The sequence below is a fragment of the Mchenga conophoros genome, linkage group LG7, assembly GCF_057382185.1.
Source record: "Mchenga conophoros isolate Kocher_MC1m ecotype Shallow Benthic linkage group LG7, M_conophoros_male_GT1.1, whole genome shotgun sequence".
NCBI classification, from domain to species: domain Eukaryota; kingdom Metazoa; phylum Chordata; class Actinopteri; order Cichliformes; family Cichlidae; genus Mchenga; species Mchenga conophoros.
Window position 1 is genome coordinate 22,784,152 of NC_140532.1, and position 18,941 is coordinate 22,803,092.

At 40.7% G+C, this 18,941-nt stretch overlaps 1 protein-coding gene across 7 annotated transcripts in view; it reads left to right on the top strand.

Annotated features, from left to right (window-relative positions):
• The window catches only part of LOC146570116 (transcription factor SOX-6-like), a 102,993-nt gene that overhangs the window by 27,278 nt on the left and 56,774 nt on the right, over positions 1-18,941 (top strand). For all 7 annotated transcript variants that reach the window (XM_085282954.1, XM_085282955.1, XM_085282957.1 and 4 more), the window contains 2 exons: positions 5,009-5,228; positions 8,637-8,847. In XM_085282954.1, the coding sequence (XP_085139080.1) occupies positions 5,010-5,228; positions 8,637-8,847 (430 nt within the window). In that variant the 5' untranslated portion in view covers position 5,009. The remainder of the gene's footprint in view (positions 1-5,008; positions 5,229-8,636; positions 8,848-18,941) is intronic.

Below are 18,941 nucleotides of genomic sequence, written 5' to 3' on the forward strand. Positions count from 1 at the left end.
TGACAGTGCCCTCTGTTTGCAGCGCTCTGCGATGATCTAATGAGAGTCCAGACAGACATAAGATTTAGGAGTTGGGGGAGCTGCTCTCATCAAGTCCAGTTCTCCCTCTTTTTCTTTATTTATCCATTGAAAGAAACCACATCACCCATTCACACCTGTGAATTCTCAATGAACTTCATTGATGGTCACTAAACAATTCCTTACGTTTTCAGCAAAGCGAACGAACAAAATCAAGTATGTTTGGATATTGTTTGTTGTTCATGAATTTTAAGAAATTTTTCTGGTTCATATCAGCTCATTTTATATTACATCTACTTTTAATTTCATTATGAGAATGTTCTATTGGAAAGCCAATGCAGAATTTCATGTTGACGTATGCCAGATCAAAGAAACTGGAACTTAAGAAAACATCGGAAAATAGGAAAAAACGCTGCACAAGTGCACAAACACCTCACGAAATACGACCCAAGTGTTTCTGGAGAGACAAAAATGTGACGAAAAAGTTGCAGAAATGACAAACTAACAGTAAACGGGTGATAAAAAACATGTATCTACAGTCTTATACGAAACACACATTACTGATATACTTTAGTTTCTGTCCCATTAACGTCTCCTCCAAAACACTTCTGCTGGGCTTTGTTGTGTTCTTGTATTTATTGTTGTAAACACCAGTCATAATGTACAACTTTTGAGAAACTTGAAATGCATGGCTTCTACAGTTTTCCATGCGTAATGGAGAACTTTTAATGACAGTGGCAGTGTGGTTTAATGCTCCAATAAAATGCTAAACATCATGGCTAAACTAGCCCACTGCTCTGCTCTTAGCATCAAGCACTTTTTTCTGCAAACGTCTCCCTGCGTTACTTTGTTGAGTTTAAAAGTGGCATATAATGTGTAGACATGCAAAATGGTATTGTGCGAATGCCATTGATAATGTCATCTTTCTTGCAGAGAAAGACTTGGAGAAGGGCCTCAGTGTTCCATTTAAAATCTTCGGTTTGGTCTCTTTCACCTTATTTTCTTGTTGGGCCTGTCCAAAAGACTAACAATTCCAAGAAAAGTCCTTATTTTCTTTCTCCTGATTTTTTCTCCCTTTCTTCTTATTCTCTGTCTCTTTGGTATTTCCCACTTCCTTAGTTCTGTAAAGCTGGGACGGCTGGAGATTTTACACCCAATTGGTTGAGTTGGGGGCCTTTGTCGGAGCCCTTCTCCAGCTCCACAAGTGGCAGAAGGGACCTGGGTTCTGAATGGCGCTTTGTGTACTGTTTTTCTAAGAGGGGGCCCTCTCTCTCCCGCTCTCATCTGTCACAGGTCCCTCTCCGTCCACGCTCCACAATGCCTGATTGTTTCTGCCAAGTCGCCAGGTTCCAGGCCAGATCTGAACAACGCTTTCTTGCCAAATACCGACCCTGGTTTTCGTTTTTCTTCCACACACAAAGGGATTCTAAGTTACTGTCCACGTTTTAGAAGGAGACTTAGATAGCTGTCCACCACCAGCACTTTATTTGCCGAGTGCATTTGAGAGCTAAAGGTTGTAAAAATTTCCATCGACAGCAAAGGAAAGAAAGGACCATAAACCAAAAAGGAAAAATTGCTGGGCATACATTTATTGTGATTATTAAAGACAGTAGGTGAAAAACTTGCATATTACAAAGATTTAATAATGATGCTATTAACAGCTTGTTGGATTCCTGGAGTCACATTAAAAAACAAAAACAACAACAACCAAAGCAAACACGGAAAACAAAGCAGAAAAACTATAAATGCACGGGGATGAACAATTAAGACTTCTCATTCAACAGTGCATGCTCTGTTCAGTTATCAAACAGGCAATCTAACCAGTATCACTTTCCAAGAAACATCTTAGGCAGGAGAACCGTTTCCAGGGGAAAGTCTTGATGTTTTTCTAGATATCTGACAATATGAAAAGGCTTTGGGAGAGCCTCGGAGTGATGCCTGTGAAAATGAATTTGTTTTTCAGGTACTGGTGTAACATTACCATCACATTAGTGTTTCCTGAGAGGGCCTCGGCATAGGAAGACTTTCTTTTTTGTCCGTCTCACTGGGGGAAGGTTGTTTCTTTTCAGTCATAATAACTCAGTTTCTGCCTACGTGTCAGGCGACATTTTGTTAATGAGTCGTGTCGAGACCAAAAAAAAAAAAGCTTCTTCTTTAAATTAGGACACATAAATGTGCAGACGACTATGACCATACAGCTCAAAGACAACAAGGATTAGTTATTAGTTATAGAGCATAATTGATTTTTAACATATACTGTCATGTCCAGCTGTCTAACATGCCTAAAAAAATACACCTAACTCTCTAAGTCTCTTATTGTCTTTAGAAAACAGTGACACAAAGAAAAATGATCACATGTTTTTCTTTCATTCTGGCTTCATTATTCAACACTTTTCTTTCACTGTGATGGTTTTATTGCAAATATAAAAATGTGTTCATAGTTTCATAGTGTAGCTTTAGAAGGTAATGTGAAAAATGTAAAAAATCAGCCACATTTCTGTCATGCACTAAAATAATCTTTTTTTTTTTTTTTTTTGGTATAGCATGCTACTCCGAAATACACCGTTTTCTAATCACAAAAGACCTGCTTGCCATGCTTACCAATAAACCCTTGTACTGTTGCATGGAGAAACCCAATCACTGGCAGTTAAGAGTCTGGGCATTCCTGGCCATATGAGACACCAGTTCCAAGAAACTAAGTCTTAAGCTCCCTCATAAACACAGCACCAGCAATATTGTCAGCTAAATATAGGCTGTCTTCTGTATTCTCCTTCCCCAGTTGCCCATCGCTGTCTCATCGCTCCAGTTTGGATAACCTGAGTTGATCGTGGATTATGGTTTGCTGTTTGTTGGTTGTCTGGGCTCTTACACTCATATCGCTGTGTAATACAACGAAGGCCTGAGAAATTCAAACCCCGCACTCTTCTACTAAATTTAAATCTGGCTGTGAATGGATGGCACTGCTGGCCAGTTGTAAAAACGAATAAAAACCTGTACTTTGAAACTTGGATGACTTGTAAAGAAGGCTCGTTAGACTTACTTAAAATTGGGTTTGAAAGCTTGAAAAAAAAAATCACCTGGATTAACCTACATGCATCAAATAAACTGCATTTCATTACTGCAGTAAAAACTGCAATAATAAGGTTCAGTAAAGTAAAAAGTAACAAGAAAAAAGCAACATAAATGAGAACAGGTATAGAATTTCTCAGTAAAATTGGTTACATTGTATTTCTGATGGGTTTCAGTCTATAGGACTATCATGGACTATTAATGGTTATTAACATTTTCAGGTCTCACTTTTCACAGCATGCCACTATCCACCCTCCTCTAATTTTTCCTGCATCGCAGAGTCGGTGGAAGCTGCGTTCCACCAGAGGTAGTAAGAGACAACATGCACTGAACATTACGACCCTCGCATTCACTGAGCAAATCACTCAGCTATACTGTACACACAAATGGACACACAGCAGTTCTCAAATAATCAGTCTGGACCTGCGCTGGAACTGAGCTTCCCATTCCTGTCCTCTCTATCCTTTTTCCGGTCTTTGCATTTTTATTTTTTATTTTTTTGCTCCCTCGATTCATTTCACTCTTTATTAACTGCTTCTATCTATTAAATACTTTTTCATCTTCTTCTCCCTCCTCGTGCATTCAGACTGCACCCCCGCTCCGCCCTTTCAGACATTTGACTGAGGGTCAGATGTAACACTTAAGAGCACCCAGGAGGCTGCGTATATCAGAGAGACAGCCTGCTCTGACTTACTGAGCAGCCGATGCTGAAGTAGTAATCAGTTTTTCACTGAAGCTGTGTGTATGCATTTGCGTGCATGTGTGTGGAAGGGTGGGTGGCACCGGCTATAGTAATCACAGCAAAAGCAGCTCAGAGCAGGCTGATCCATCAGTTGTCACCTAACAGTTTAGCTTAGATTTGTGTTTATTAATGTAGAATTGTTTATGTATTTAGTGTATTTGCGCTTGTGTGTACTCGTATATATGTTGAGGACAAGTGAGCCCGTGTTTAGATTAGACCTCCTTTCGTCTAAGCCCGTAGGAAGGCAGGGTTTAGCTGTGGTCAGCAAATGTCCTCACAAGTAAAGTCAAATGAAAGGAAATCATTACAGAAAATGATGCATTAGCCTGGCGACTCAGTCTGAGACTAATATTAGAAAAAAGTGAGATTTTTCCACTTAAACTCGGCAGCCTATAGCGTCTGCTTTTGTAACAGCTCCGAGGTGATGAGAGGCCTTGATGCTGCATAATAGATTAATAGATTATCCCCACGAGAGTGGATTTGTGTGTGTTTGCACGCTTGATGTACATTCAGGATGAAAACATGTGAGTCGCACTGCATGAGTGCCTGAGTAAATACCAAAAATATGATATGTACTTTAAATTGTTTGTGTGTGACTAAACCATAATTACATGTTTCACATTCATGTCTCTGCATTTAAATAAAGTTGTGGCTTTGAATTATCGATTCAAATGCATGGTTGTGAAATCATCCAACAGTGTTTTGTGGCTTTTTTTGTGCAGTCAGTGGTGGAAAAAAATAAAATCTAAAATTATTTAACACACTAAAAGTAGAAAACTGCATTTTTGGCACAGTTTGATACTGATGATACTGCTAATTTACACGAACTAACCTCCAGCACTTAAGAAGAGTCCAATCGTGATAATATTGTTATGAAAATAATGTCTGTCAAAACAAAATGTAACAAAACACTTTGTGTCTTTTGTTTTGGAGCATTGCTCTATTTTCCCGTGCTGGTGTGTCATTGTTTGCAGTTTTCCACAGAAAATGCATCACGGTTTCCAGGAAGGTTTTGGCTTTAGTCTGGCTGGTGACAAATATCTTTTAGTCTTTATCATTGTGAGAACAGCAGCACTAGTCGGCAGCTGTTCATGTGTCACTTCAGTGAGCATCCATCCTGGTAGACATAACTGTAGTTCATAAACCAAAGTTAAACCCTTAATTTTTTTTCCTTCCCAGAATGATGTCTTCCATGCGAGCAACGCCTCCCTTTCATCCACCGCCCGAGGAAGCAGAAGTGATTGGTCAGGACAGTGCAGGCTGGGTTGGTGATGAGCACGACGGCCCAAAGGAGACGGTGTCGCCTTCTTTGCATGACCAGTCCCACCCAGATGAACTGCAGCCAATCAGAGAGAAACCAACAGACGCTGAGTGGGAGAGTGTCAGTCCTGCTGTGATGGTGAGAAGTGAATTAGGCTAAGAGCTTAGAAACTGACCATAATACTATAACTCAGATTCACACAAATGTGGGTGTGTGCACAGAGTACACACTCGGGGCTCACAAATCATAAAACACCTGTGAGATGCAGGAATACATAGGGTGTGCAAATTCTCATGCCTAATGATATCTTTGCACTATTGAGTGAGCACAAGGTGTAGTGGACACACACACAGACACACACGCATGCACCGGTAGTTCTTTCTGACCTGTGTGCTACAGGCAGTGCTGCAGGCAGCCCAGTGAGGGATCTCGTTTAGAGAGTTATACCCCTGGCCTCCTCTCATCTCCACAGCCTGCTTTGGTGTGTGTGTTTGTATGTGTGTTTGAGTGTGTCTGTTAAGGTGTTAGTTACTTGGCTTCAGGTTCTGTGGGTCCCTAATGGACAAAATGTGTTTGGCTTCACCCTCTGAGGAAAGGGGAAAGTTTCCTCTGGTATCATTGTTGTGGTAGAGTTGAATATTTTGGTGAAAAATGTCCCATTTTTAAAAATTACTTGCGTTACTGAATCATGATTATGGCTGTTTAGATATTTTGAAATTGTTACTCAGTTATACTGACCCATGCCCAGTGCACAATAAGAGCTGTAAATGCAGTAATTCATTAACAACAATATTCAAAAACCTGACTTAACATCGGTATCAGACTTCAAAGTTGCCTGAAGGCAAAACTTTTCATGAATATTTGAATTTTCACTCTATATTTTTTCCTTTTTTCTCTCTATTATTTATCTCCAACTTACACACTCACATGTGTAACCATTGTCCCTCATGGACCAGCACAGGACACTGGTGAAAACCTATAACGAAATAATCTTTTCAAGTGTTCAGAAAGAGGACAGGTGGTGCTGGGCCAGAAAGTAATAAAGTGCAATGTTTCAAACTGTAAAAAGTCATAAGGTAAAGCTGCAACACTGCCCAAAGCAGCCACTGACCAGTGAAACATGGGAGGTCCTTGTGCTGTGGACAGAGAAGGGTAAACGACCCTTCTTAACTTCATTGCCTCACCAGCCTCCAACAGTGAGGGTCAACTTAAAACAAAACTTTGTGATTCAAGTTTCTGATCTGAGAATCAAACATTACAGCTTGCACCACCCTGCTTGTATAACTCTTGAGCAGACCTGGAAAAAAAAGCCAACACACCTGAACAATCTGTGAGTGACACACTATCTCGTAATCCTCATTACAGAGGCATCTTCCGCTTAAAGACAAAGTGCACAACAGAGCCTCCTGGAGCCATTTCAAGGGCATCTTAAGATCCCGCTGTTAGCCAAAGCCCCTTGTCTTTGAAACATAAGCCTCCTAAAGTTCTTGGAGATCCCCCCACTCTGTAAGGGGAGGAGAAAGTATCCAGAAATAACCCCAGTGTTAGAGCACCTGTGCTAAAGTGTCGGATGTTGTGTGGGACAATGTGGTCATCCTGAAGGGCTTATCTTTAGATAATTATAGACTCCTTGTGCCTCTTGCTTAACTCATAACCCTGCAGAGCAGACAACAGTGGGACACACACGCTGGGGTCATCCACCATAAACAACAAAAACCCATCAGATATAACGTTAGCTCAGCACTCAGTCACCTCCGACCCGGAGGGTGTCCATATTGTTGCTGGGGACTTCAATAAGGCATGTTTGAAATCTGTGCTCTCCAAATTCCACCAAAATGTTAAGTGTCCTACCAGGGGGGACAGTACACTGGACCATGTGTACAGTAATATCAAGCATGGCTACAGAGTGACAGCCTAGGACAGTCTGACCACCTCTCTCTGCTCCGCACCCCTGCCTACATCCCCCTCAGGAAACAAACTCCTCCAAGCACCCAGGTCATTAAAACATTGCCAGATGATGCTCTTCTCCAGCTACGGGACTGTTTTGATCTGGTCCATGGTCAATCTTAGACCAGCAGGACCTAGAGACCTTCACTCAGTCTGTCCCTTTCTACATTAAGTGCTATGTAGAGAATGTGACACTGGACAGGAGGGACATCAAACAGGTCAAGAAGGCCTACAGGAGGAGGATAGAGGGCTTCCTCCAAGTGTGGAGAGCCATCCATGCCCTCACCAACTACAAAGGCCAGAGCCCCCAACCCCCTGACAGCAGCCTCAAATTTGCAAAGGAGCTCAACACCTTTGCTCAGTTTGAGGCCACCCCTTCCTCGCACCCCCTGTGCTCCACGAAGGATGCCGTCTGGAGAACAGGAAGAGCTTGATGAGGATGCTCTTTGTGGACTACAGTTATGTGTTCAACACCATAATACCAGACATCCTCACTACCAAACTGGACCACCTAAAGGTCCCCCCTGCATACATATGACTGTACACCAACCTACCCAATCAGCGTCAAGTATGTCGATGACACCACAGTGGTAAAGTAGGCCCAACAGTGGCTGCGCTTCCTCTGTGTCCTGAGGAAGAATAACCTGGACCAGCTGCTGCTGGCCTTCTACCCCTCTTCAGTGGAGTGTGTGCTCTCCTACTGGTGCTGGGTATGCAGGGGCCACTACTAAGAACAGGAAGCCTTCTCAGAGGGTAATCAACACCACCCAAAAAAATAATTGGCTGTCCTCTGACACCCCTGGAGGCCATCGCCAGCTCCTCCTGTCTCAGGAAAACCAGGGCCCTATTCTATTCTATTCTATTCTATTCTATTCTATTCTATTCATTATCAAAAGGTCTGATTTTTGTCACCTTGACCAAAACAGGAATTAATTCTTATTCTAAAGAGAGGTATAAAACAATCATATGCATCACCCGAGATGTCTGTGTGTGACTGTAGGGTTAAACCTCGATGTGTAATTAATGAATATATTATGAATCTATTAAAGACACAAATCAAGGTTTTTCTCAGACTACTATAACACTTTACTGGCTTTAAATTATTCCACAAATCCACTTCCACCAGCACCAGATTGCATGTCTCTGCGGTCATGCTGCTCCTTACGTGTAAGCACCCTCAACTGAAAAAACACTTGCCAGGCTTGGCCTTCTCACAGTGTGTCTCAGTGGATTATACACACGTGACCCTGGCAGTATAAAGATATGTAATGGAGTATCACCATGTTGTTTTTGATGACAGATAGATCAAGTACTGTGCTCGTCATGTTCTGTCAGTTGCAAAATGCAATCCTAAGTCTGATATTTGGCATGTAGCACCAGCTGACCCATGCCCAGGCAAAGCGCAGTAGAGCAAATAAAGTACAGGCTCACTCCCAAATAGTACTACAGGGATACATTAAAGAGCTTTGGGATGCATTTGTCTGAGCTGTGTTAAAAATAAACTGTTGCATGAATTGAAATGCTCTCTCACAGATATGCAGTACTTAATTACTTTCTATGGCTCGTGGGTTTGAACTCTCATTTTCTATTTCTTCCAAGGACAATGAAAGCAGTAAAGGTGGCTCAGTCTACTCTTACCGGACTACCTCTACCTCTCCAACCAAGCCAGAGGAGTGTCCAAGGGATCGCGGGGAGCCTGTGATTGGCCTCGCCTTTGGGACGCCAGAGCGCCGCAAAGGGAGCCTGGCAGACGTGGTGGACACACTGAAACAAAAGAAGCTCGTGGAGCTGACCAAGACAGAGCAAGACGGTAAGAAAAAGGTCTTCAGTGTATATGTGTGTTTATGTGTGTGTGTATGTTTTATCACCAGTGGACCTGAATCTTTACATTTCAGGCTAGCCTTTTATTCGAAGCTGCAGGCTGTGGAGTAACACTGCTCTTCCACTTATAAACATTCAGTTTAGCTAACTTGAAGATAACTTTATACATCTAAGAAACAGCGCTGCTTTGGGTGGGTTTTTTGGTTTCACCTGAAGGGCTTTGGGGGAGTTTTAGTAGCTTAAATGAGTTAGAGAAATGGTCTAAACACATAGTGGAACATTTTTTTATTTATTTCAAACAAATTTTCCATATTGTCCATTTTCTAGTCCTACAATTGGTGAACTGTTTGTCTTCCATTAAAATAGATTTTAAAACTTTAGCAAAGGTCCTCATTTGTTGCAGGGTTAAGAGCTATCTAGATGAGTGAATATATCACAGTGATACATTAACACACTGCAGGACTGCATCTTCATTCTAGCTTTTCACAGAAGTGATGCAGTTTTTACTCAGTTTCCCTTCCACATAAAGCAACAACAACCTTTGCTCACCATTTTGTTCTCTTTTTTTCTGAAAACTTCCTCTCCAGAAGATCTTTGAACGTCTAAAATTACAACTGACAGATCCCTCACTCGTTAGATCACAGTATCAATCAGTGAAAACACAGGTTTCCCTTTCTCCGCTGCTCCTCTGATCTACACCTCCAACACGGGAAAGGGTTGGAGTCTCCCAGCGTGCCTCAGCTTGCCCTTTTCCTCCCCAAAGCAAACCAGATCTAAAACCATCTAACACCCCTCTTTACTATTATGTGCACATAGTAATCGCGATAATATCAGAGGAGTGCTTGATCTCTCTCATTTAGAGGTTTCACTTTGTTATTGATACAGTAAAATGGGCCAGATTGGATGGCCTGAGGCGTTATACAGTCCACGGTGTCTTAAGCTCCAAGACAGGAAGCTTTGCCTCTCATATTCTGCTCTCATATTCAGCAGCAGAAAACACACACTCACATCTGTGAGTGTGTGTTTTCAAAAGTGTTGTGACACCTTCCTTTCAAATCAAAGAGGACACAAGTGGATAAAAATGCTAGGTGCCCACCTTTAAATGTGGCTCTTTTTGATTTCAGAACCACATGTATACTTCTGATCAACAATACCCAACCTTGCTTACTGTACAATGACGTTGGCCATTTTTAATTCGTTTTGAAGTTTTCTAAACTTAAATTCCTGTTTACTGCGTGTAGTGATTGTGCAGCAACACAACAGACTTTCAGTAAACATAGGTCTTCATTGAGTTTGCTTAGGTTCCCCTTTTCCCCTCTTAATTACTTTTCATATCCCTTGTATGAGAGGAATATGAGCATGGTGTGCTGCATTCTGAAGCCGATATTCTTGATGTTGTGATCAAGTGGCTCTTGGCCCCTCTTGAAGTGTTTTTGTATGTTTAATTGCAACCACTTTCACCCCTTTTCAGCTTAGAGAAATATAACAATATTAAAAAAGTAAAGTCTGTTTGATCTTATATTAGTAGTATACAAAGAGACCTTTTACTACAGATGAGTGATTCAGGGCGACAGCTAATAATAGCATGATTAAATGATAAATAATTTACATGTTTTTTAATTAGCAATAAATGAAATGGTGATTAATTGACAATAACTGGTTTGGAAACTATCTTGTAAAGGTGAGACTGATGCTTTTTAAACTTTATACATGGTTGTTTACTACTGTGCAGATCATCTGTAAAAACATTGGGATGACTAGTACCATGATGAAAGGCACGTCTAAAATGATGTTTAAAGTATGCAGTTGGTGTGATGAAACTTACAAGACGGATCCTGGAGCTCACAGTCCACTTCCTGTTCATGAACTGTGTAGCTTTGTTACTCGTTTGCTTTCTCTCAGTGTTTGGGTTGGTTTAAACACCAGGACTGCTGACGTACATTTACAAGATCAGGATCTGAGTTAGTCTTGCTTTCACAACAATAGTCTTGCATGTTGAAAAATGAAACTCCCAGTGTGTTAAAATGTGAAAAACAAAATGGGTCCTGGCCAAGTGTCCATATGTGATGAGATGATGTAATAGGTGATAAGAGCACCATTGTGTGTATCTCTGATAGACCAGGCACTTCAACAAAACAGCAGTATGGACTTTTTGATGTTGCGACTGAGGACAAGTTTACTGATTGGTAAAAAAAAACCCCAAAACTTGATCACAAAACAAAAATAACATTTCCTCATCATTAAGAAATACACATTGCGGTTTAGTGTAATTATTTCTACCTCTATGATGCAATTCCATCCATTCGTCCATCATTTTCCTAACTACTTATTCAGTTCAGGGTTGTGGGGCAGCTGGATCTCTCATATGGCGAGGAGCAGGATACATCCTGGGCAGGTCAGCAGCATCATCACAGGGTCATGATGCGATGCATAATATACTGTTGATAAATTCAATACTTTATGCTCCATGAAATATGACAAGGAAATGTAATTATTTATGATTATTAAACATTGCTAATAATTATATCATTGTTTGTAACATAAAAAGGCTAGTTTAATTAACATCATCAACAATGATGGTTAACTATGGAAGCAATGCTTATGCTAAAAGATACAGTAATACTAGTAACAGTAAGAATAGCAGTGATGTTTCAAAATCACTTTGAAATTAAGCATCTCGTTCTTTGCTAATTATCCGCAGTACTAGCACTGATCATGCTGCACACACTTACACAAAAACAAACAAGGTAAACGTGTGCAGTATAACCAGGCACACTGAATCATACAGGGCTTGCTTGAATAGTAATTGTGTTTCAGGGCCTTGTAATCATTCATGCGAATTGCTGTGATCCTTGTAGAAGCATTGTAAAAATGTCTTTCATCCAGCGCTTTGGTAATGCTTAGCTGCGGAGACTGACGGGTACTTCTGCTTTTTTTTTTCTTAATGAATTTAGTCAAAAATGAGGTGATTGATAGAGGCTGAATGCTTCATCGAGTGAGCTTTCAAACCCGATGAGCAATAACGCTCCACATCCTTTTTCTTTTTTTCCCCTCATTTGTTAATTTGCTTGAATACTGCCTCCTATTTTAATTGCCTCTTTCTCTTCTCTAGTTGATTATTGTCTTTTTCCATTTATCTTTTCAGTTCATCTTCTTTCTATCCTTCAACTACTGGAGCATTTCAAATCACTTCTAGCACATTTTTTAAAAATCCTTTTGCAAGAGGCAACCTTGCTCACATCCTAAAATAAATCTTCGTTTGTGTCACTGGTGAGGACGAGGGATTCCAAATGCATAAGCTGTCTGATTTGTTTGTTTTGTTAAAAGAATGTAAAGCAGAAAGGAGTGCAAGGCCATTGTGGTGAATAGACCTATATACTGAGGTCTTGTGTGGAGTAGATCAGAGATAATTTTTTGCGTTATTGTATAATTCAAATATTCAGGAATTCTGCATTTGAGCCAAGTCTTTTTTTCCCCCTGGCTCTTTAGTCGCGTGTGTTAACTTTGACTCACACTTAAAATGGAGTTTGTTCAGAATGCTCTTACGGCACCAGCAGATTTGATCATCGCCACTCAAATGGGAAGCACATTAAGCTCTGAACAATACTGCCCCTCACCTTGTCCTCTGCCTCCTGCTGCTAAGGGCTCAGTCAGCTGAGCTCTCCCAAGTTAGATTGGCTGTGTGATCAAATGGAACAGACCCTATCCAACCACCGAGCACTCACTTAGCCTAACGTGGCTGACCCCTATGCACTGTGGCCCGGAGCTAAAGTGTGGATGATGTCGCTGTTAGCCCTCGTGCTGCGCTTACCCCCTGTCGGCACGCTGTTAGCAGTCTGCTTCTCAGAGGTGCCCTAAGTGCCTGTGACAGCTCTACTGAATAGACATGGCCTCGCTTTGCTATGCGTGACTTTATTTATTTATTTATTTATATCTTCACACAAAGACAGCCTCAGCTTTTAAAAGCTTTATCAAGAAGTCTTTAAGACTGTGTCAGGTAGCAGTATTTCCACACAGCTAAGTTGCTGAAAATGCATCATTTTCAACTAGACTCTCACAACATGGGAGCCAAGAGGGTGAAGGTCTGGTGTTTTCTGGAGAATTTTGTATTTATGCTGAATTGTGCCTGTCTTATGTGAAGATTTAGCTACAAAAGCTTTCTGCATACAAAAGGGTTTCTCTATACCGTTAGAGCACTTATTAGACTAGTAGGCTGGTTGCTGAATAAAATGTTCACGGCCAGGGTGACGGAAGATCAGAATTAAACAAACAAACAGAAAAAAGCAGGTCCTAGATTTGTTGTTGAATGGAAATACTCCATCCTCAGTCGCTTTGCAGCTAAAAATAAGAGATGGAGAGGTTGGGAAATAAAAGCTTGGAATAAACAATTACGGTAATAACCCAGACAATTCTCTGTCTCTGAACACTGATACATCCTTTCTCTTAGCCATTATTAATCTGAATTCACCTCATCTCCTTGAGGCCTCTTTACAAAAAGGGAAACAACACTCAGAAGTGGACACATTTAACTGAATGCCAAACCCAGCCATTCTGGGCTACTGCCTGGCAGACATTAAACCCATTCAAGTGTGCAATGAAGTTCCCTTCGTTTTGATGAGTGAATTATGATTATCTGTATTGTCATGCCTCCCGGGGGCAGTGTTGGAGTCTGGCATGGGGAAAGTGCCCTGGTGCCAACTTAGTCAGGCATCTAAATGTGCCTACTGCAGCTTTGGTGCCTGGCAAACACTTAACATCACTCTAATCCCTGCTTACACTTGAGCCTGTATGAATTACTGTACAATCCATGTCTTTCATTTGCAAATGAGATCAGGTCCAATTACGGCAACACTGCACTACTCCGGAGCGGTTACAAAACAGACACCTGTGTGACTAATTTATTACCCGACCCGAACTGGAGTTGAATTTAGCAACAAAAGATTCAATTCAATTCAGTTGTATTTATATAGTGCCAAATGACAACAGCAGTTGCCTCAAGGTGCTTTGTATCGTAAGGTAAAGACCCTATAATAATACAGAGACAAGTCCAACAATCAAATGACCCCCGATGAGCAAGAACGTGGCAACGGTGGGAAGGAAAAACTCCCTTTTAACAGGAAGAAATCTCTGGCAGAACCAGGTTCAGGGAGGGGCGGGGCCATCTGCTGTGAAAATGCATTTAACATGCTCCATTAGGGCAGCATGTCCATACTATATTTGCATCCATGCAGTTTAACAAAGAAAAACACCAGATGTAGCCAATACCTCAAGGTACACATTTAGCTTTCATGTAAACTCTGAGCCTGTTTGGTACTGACTGGTGGTGCAGTTTCAGATTTGCCACTAACTGCCCCTCACATCATATGGAAATGGGCAAAAGCATAACATCCAAACTAACATTAGTGGTAAGATGATGATGCATTTCTACGATCCAACAAATCTGTCTTTCTTTTTGTGAGTCACTGTGTCTGCCTCCATTGATTTATTTCTGTGGAGCCGGAACTTCCTCGAGTCTTTTTTTCTGGTTCGTTGTCCTGTTTCGGCTTTGAATGCGTTATATCATCGGTCCCCAACCTTTTTCATGTGAAAAACTGGTTTAAACCCAAGTTTACAGAAGGGCTTAAAACCTTTTACACAAAAATAAATAGTCAAAGCCACTGTATGTTAATTAGACATAGTAAAAACAGCAAACTCTGACCTACATGCAAAGTGTAATCAGTACACAAAAAAACATAACTTTATCTTCCACGCATACACAGTGACATCAACATTTGCAGCTCTTTTGAAGCTGCACTTTTAGTAGCCTTGTTCTGTGTGCTTAAGCCTATGTTGTCCACTTTGGAGGTGTCTGCACTATGTCTTGTGCTGAGGCCAGACCAGAGCTGGACACTCAATCACCAATATAATGGCATCCCCAGCTGGAAGAGGAGGTCAGAGCAAGGTCAAACCTTCACTTAACCCCGTTTTTCTGTGACAATAGAAACATTCTGCCTTGGTTCTTTCTGACTGCTGAAAGATGTTTCAACATCTCTGTTGTTACAGCCACTCGAACTGTGCAGCACGCACTCCTCCACCCGAGGGAGAGTGTGCGCTCTGACTATTGGGCATTTTGGGAGTGCTATAATGTTCAATAAAACATTCCCTCTGAGATTTCACTTGTAACTATAATGAATGAATCTTTGATCTTATTAGCAGTTTAGGTGCTACCCTTGCTCGTCAGCAATACTGTGTGAAGGTTAAATACTCTGTATGTTCCGTCAGCTAAGCTGCAGAAGAAGCAATGGTGACTGAACTTTGAGCGTGAGCCCTGTGAGCCAGTGCCCCATGTGCCTCATCTGTGTGTGTGTATGTGTGTGTGTGTGTGTTTGTGTGTGTGTGTGTGTGTGAAGGCTTATGGATTCATACACTCAGGTGGAAGTAGTGATGACAGCTTAACAAGCAAGCTGGGCTGGCCCTGAGAGTTAAGCTTATTAGCTAATTAACAAAGCCTTGGCTCTGGCACCATGTTTGCCTTCCTCTATGGGATTGGCAGCTTGAGATGTGATTGTGTGCAGGTAGAGGCTTTGTTTGTGCATATGTGCATGTAGCTCAGCTTTCCACACCAATAAACATCTCATCTGAACTCGCCATATTATAGCCAATGGCCAGCATTTGTGAAAAGGCTAGATTTTTATTGAAAATTCAGTAAACGTCATTCTTTAATCTTGAACTTGATCTCCTTTTACATATCGCTGTGTTTCCTGGTCAGTACTTCCTTGTTTCTGGCAACAGGCTGACTCCCCCTGGACTTCTTGTGGTTGGGTTAAATCTATTCGTCTGTAATTGATAGGGATCTCTTTACTAATGATCAGGCACAGCCTGTGAGTCTTGAGTGCAAATACAGTCAGTGGGATATGCCCAGTAGCCCTCTCCTGCTCACTTTGGCTGTAGGCCAGCCAACATATGGTATGAACGCATGCAATGTGGTTTGTCGGAACAGTTTTGAACGTTGTCCAAAAGAATCAGGTTAAATTGCAATTTTCTCAAGTCCTCCTTTTTTACTAGGATTTCAGCAAAGTGCCAATTTGATCCTGATAATTTGGTGAAGGCCAGCATGATATAACCGTAATGGAAAAAAATACCGACTGTGTCACAGCCAAGATAAATTGAGGCCTGTGGAGCATGTTTGACGTGGCTTCTCAAAGATGTGGACTGTGCACTGCGTTACAAACTGCGATGGAAATTGTTTGTCTCGACTAAACCGTCACACACACATTAATATGCGGGATACTGCGTTTCCAGTCTGATTTGTATTTGAATGCTATTTTCTTCTTAAACAAAAATGATCTAATCTATTAATTTCGCTTGTTTATAACACAGTTTTTGTGTAAAATCAGACTGACTTTAAAAAAAAATTTCATTTCAATTTCTGTCATTTTCCTTAGAATGAATTCATATTCTGAACTCTGCGCTCAGCTTTAAACCACAGACATATTAGACATTTTCCAAAGAACATTTATGGAAAAAAATTCAAATAAGGCTGATTATGAAATTAAATGTTTTTAATTATTTTAATGCAGAGGGATTCATCACTCTTAGAAACCAGCCACTATTTTCACAGCAAAATTTTTATGGCAGTGTTAACCCTGAATGTGTGTTAAAACTGCGTGCTGATAGTACCTCTTAAGAGGTATGTCTGATCATTTCTCCTGTCATTGATGTTTTGAGGAGCAGCTGCATTACATGCATATGCAGTCCTTTCCCCCCTTTTTTATTGTTTTTGTGATGCGACAGTATCTGCTTGGGGCAGGTGGGTATGGTTTGGAGTTCTGACGGCTCTGTTGGATTCACTTGCCTTTTCTTCTCTTTGGTTTGCTGTGAAATAAATGAGGACGTAGCCCAGACTCAATGTCAGCTCCCGGAGCCCCCTCTCTCTCCACCAAAACCACAGGCCCCACCCAAACCAGCTCCCGTGGGGGCCCGACCCAAAACAGCACTTCTATTGTGCCTGAACAACACATCTTTCTGTGTGTATACATTTGTTCATGTCTGTGTGTGTGTGTGCTAGCAGGGATAAGATTTCATATATTAAATCTAAAGTGGAGCCAGAAGCTTGGGCCTTCAGTGGGAGACTGTGGCACCCACGGTGTGGGACGGAGAGATTTCGCAGGTCTTTCCTCCCCACTGCTGTCAGACTCCACAACAAAGACTTTAACTGAACAAACACACACATCCACACATGTGCAATAACACTAAGTGCAATAATCTTTTCTGGCATCGTTGTATTTTTACTCAGTTGTATATAGCATTCGTATTCTATTTTTATCTTATTGTATATTTTTATTCTATTTTATTCTACTGTATATAGTATATTATTTTATTCTATTCTGTACAGCTGTGTACTGTATTTATTCTTATTGTATTCTAATTTTTGCGTCATAACTTTTGCACTGTCCACTTCCTGCTGTGACAAAACAATATTCCCACGTGTGGGACTAATAAAGGTTATCTTATCTTATCTTATCTTATCTTGAACTGATCTTTTGGGACTGTGTGTTTGACAAAGAAGCAATTTTGTTGCCTGGATATAAGTGCCCTCATTTTCAAATTTCTTTTATTTATTTAAAAAAATACAGATCTAAATTTCTTGTTAACCAAAGTCCTATTAAGTGTGGTCAAGCCCAGCTATTTTGTTTATAACGCGTTCTTTTTCTTTCTTTTATCCGCAGAACTTGATGTTACAAACTTTTCAGTCAATGCAGTTTAAATTAAAGCAGGTCACAGATTTATTTAAATGTACAAAATTGTGTAGTTAAATCCAAAGCTCTGGCGTATGTGGTGGTTTTTAAACACTTGCCCACGAGACCTGCTTAATTATTCTCCATCACTCAGATAAAGAGTGGAGATAAATAAATAAAGTGTATTTTATTACTTTTTAAAATAACTGAAAGTTAAATAATAAAATCATCCGCAAGTAAGATGTGACATCTGTCCAAGTCTTTTCCAAAAGTGGCTAAGCTCTACCACCTTCACTTTTATCTTCAAATCCTGCTGTCACATCAGTGTGCAGCAGGCTGTAGAAAGCAGTACCTTTTCTTCGAGGACAAATTTTCACCTTGTTGTTTCCTCACGTTCAGGCGGCAGCGGCGGCTGTTGATATCAGTGTAGTAATTCAGAGCAGGCCTGACCTCTCTGACTGCACCGCCGGGATCAACAGCTGGGTTTTTCTAGTATTAAAGTCACACCTTCAGTAGAAACACTATACTTTATCTAATTCAGTGCCCGGTTTCAGCCCACAGTCTTCAGCAGTACGCCCCTCTTATATCATATAAAGTGCTTTACACTGCTGGGGGGAGTAGTTCATGAGTATTTTTAGCATGTGACTCAAAGCCCCACCCGAGCGATGTTGGAAGCTGACGTTGTCTAAGTTGCAGGTAAAGTAAATGAATAAAAACTTTGTTGTTAACTGTCAAAGGACAAATTTCATGCCAATTAAATGCCAAGTAGTTTAATTTAATGCCAATTACGACACATTACTAAAGTGGTGTCTTCAGGTGGCCTCTTAAATTTTGCGTTGCAATCGATGTTTTATTTAGACTGCAGTTTAGTCAGCTGATTTGTTCATACAAGATCTGCTTCATACCATATGAATTTGTAGACATAAAGGGGTTTAGGTAATCTACAGGCTCCTGCAACATCACAGGTTTACACCAGACAGGGAGCAAAATGCATTTCTTGATGATGACGTAGGATAATAAAAATTCTTTAGCATGAGTTTTGACACTCGCTGGATGTGGAGTGTCAAATACATTTTTCAATATTTGTTTCTATGGTTGCTTCTAAATACCGAATTTAGGTCTCTCAATTGTGAATTTTCATTTTCACAGTGTTCTGACATTTGATAGACGAGCTGGTAAAAGCAATAAGTAAGGAATTTCTTGTCTTTTCTTTTTCTCCTGCAACAAAAAAAATAAAGTTCATATATGTATATATGACTTCATAAGTCCTGTTGTCCTGTTGTGTAGCATTAGTTGTAATGTGATTATGATTATAAATGTAACAGATTTAAATGATATCTGCAATATATGCGGTTCCTCCTACAAG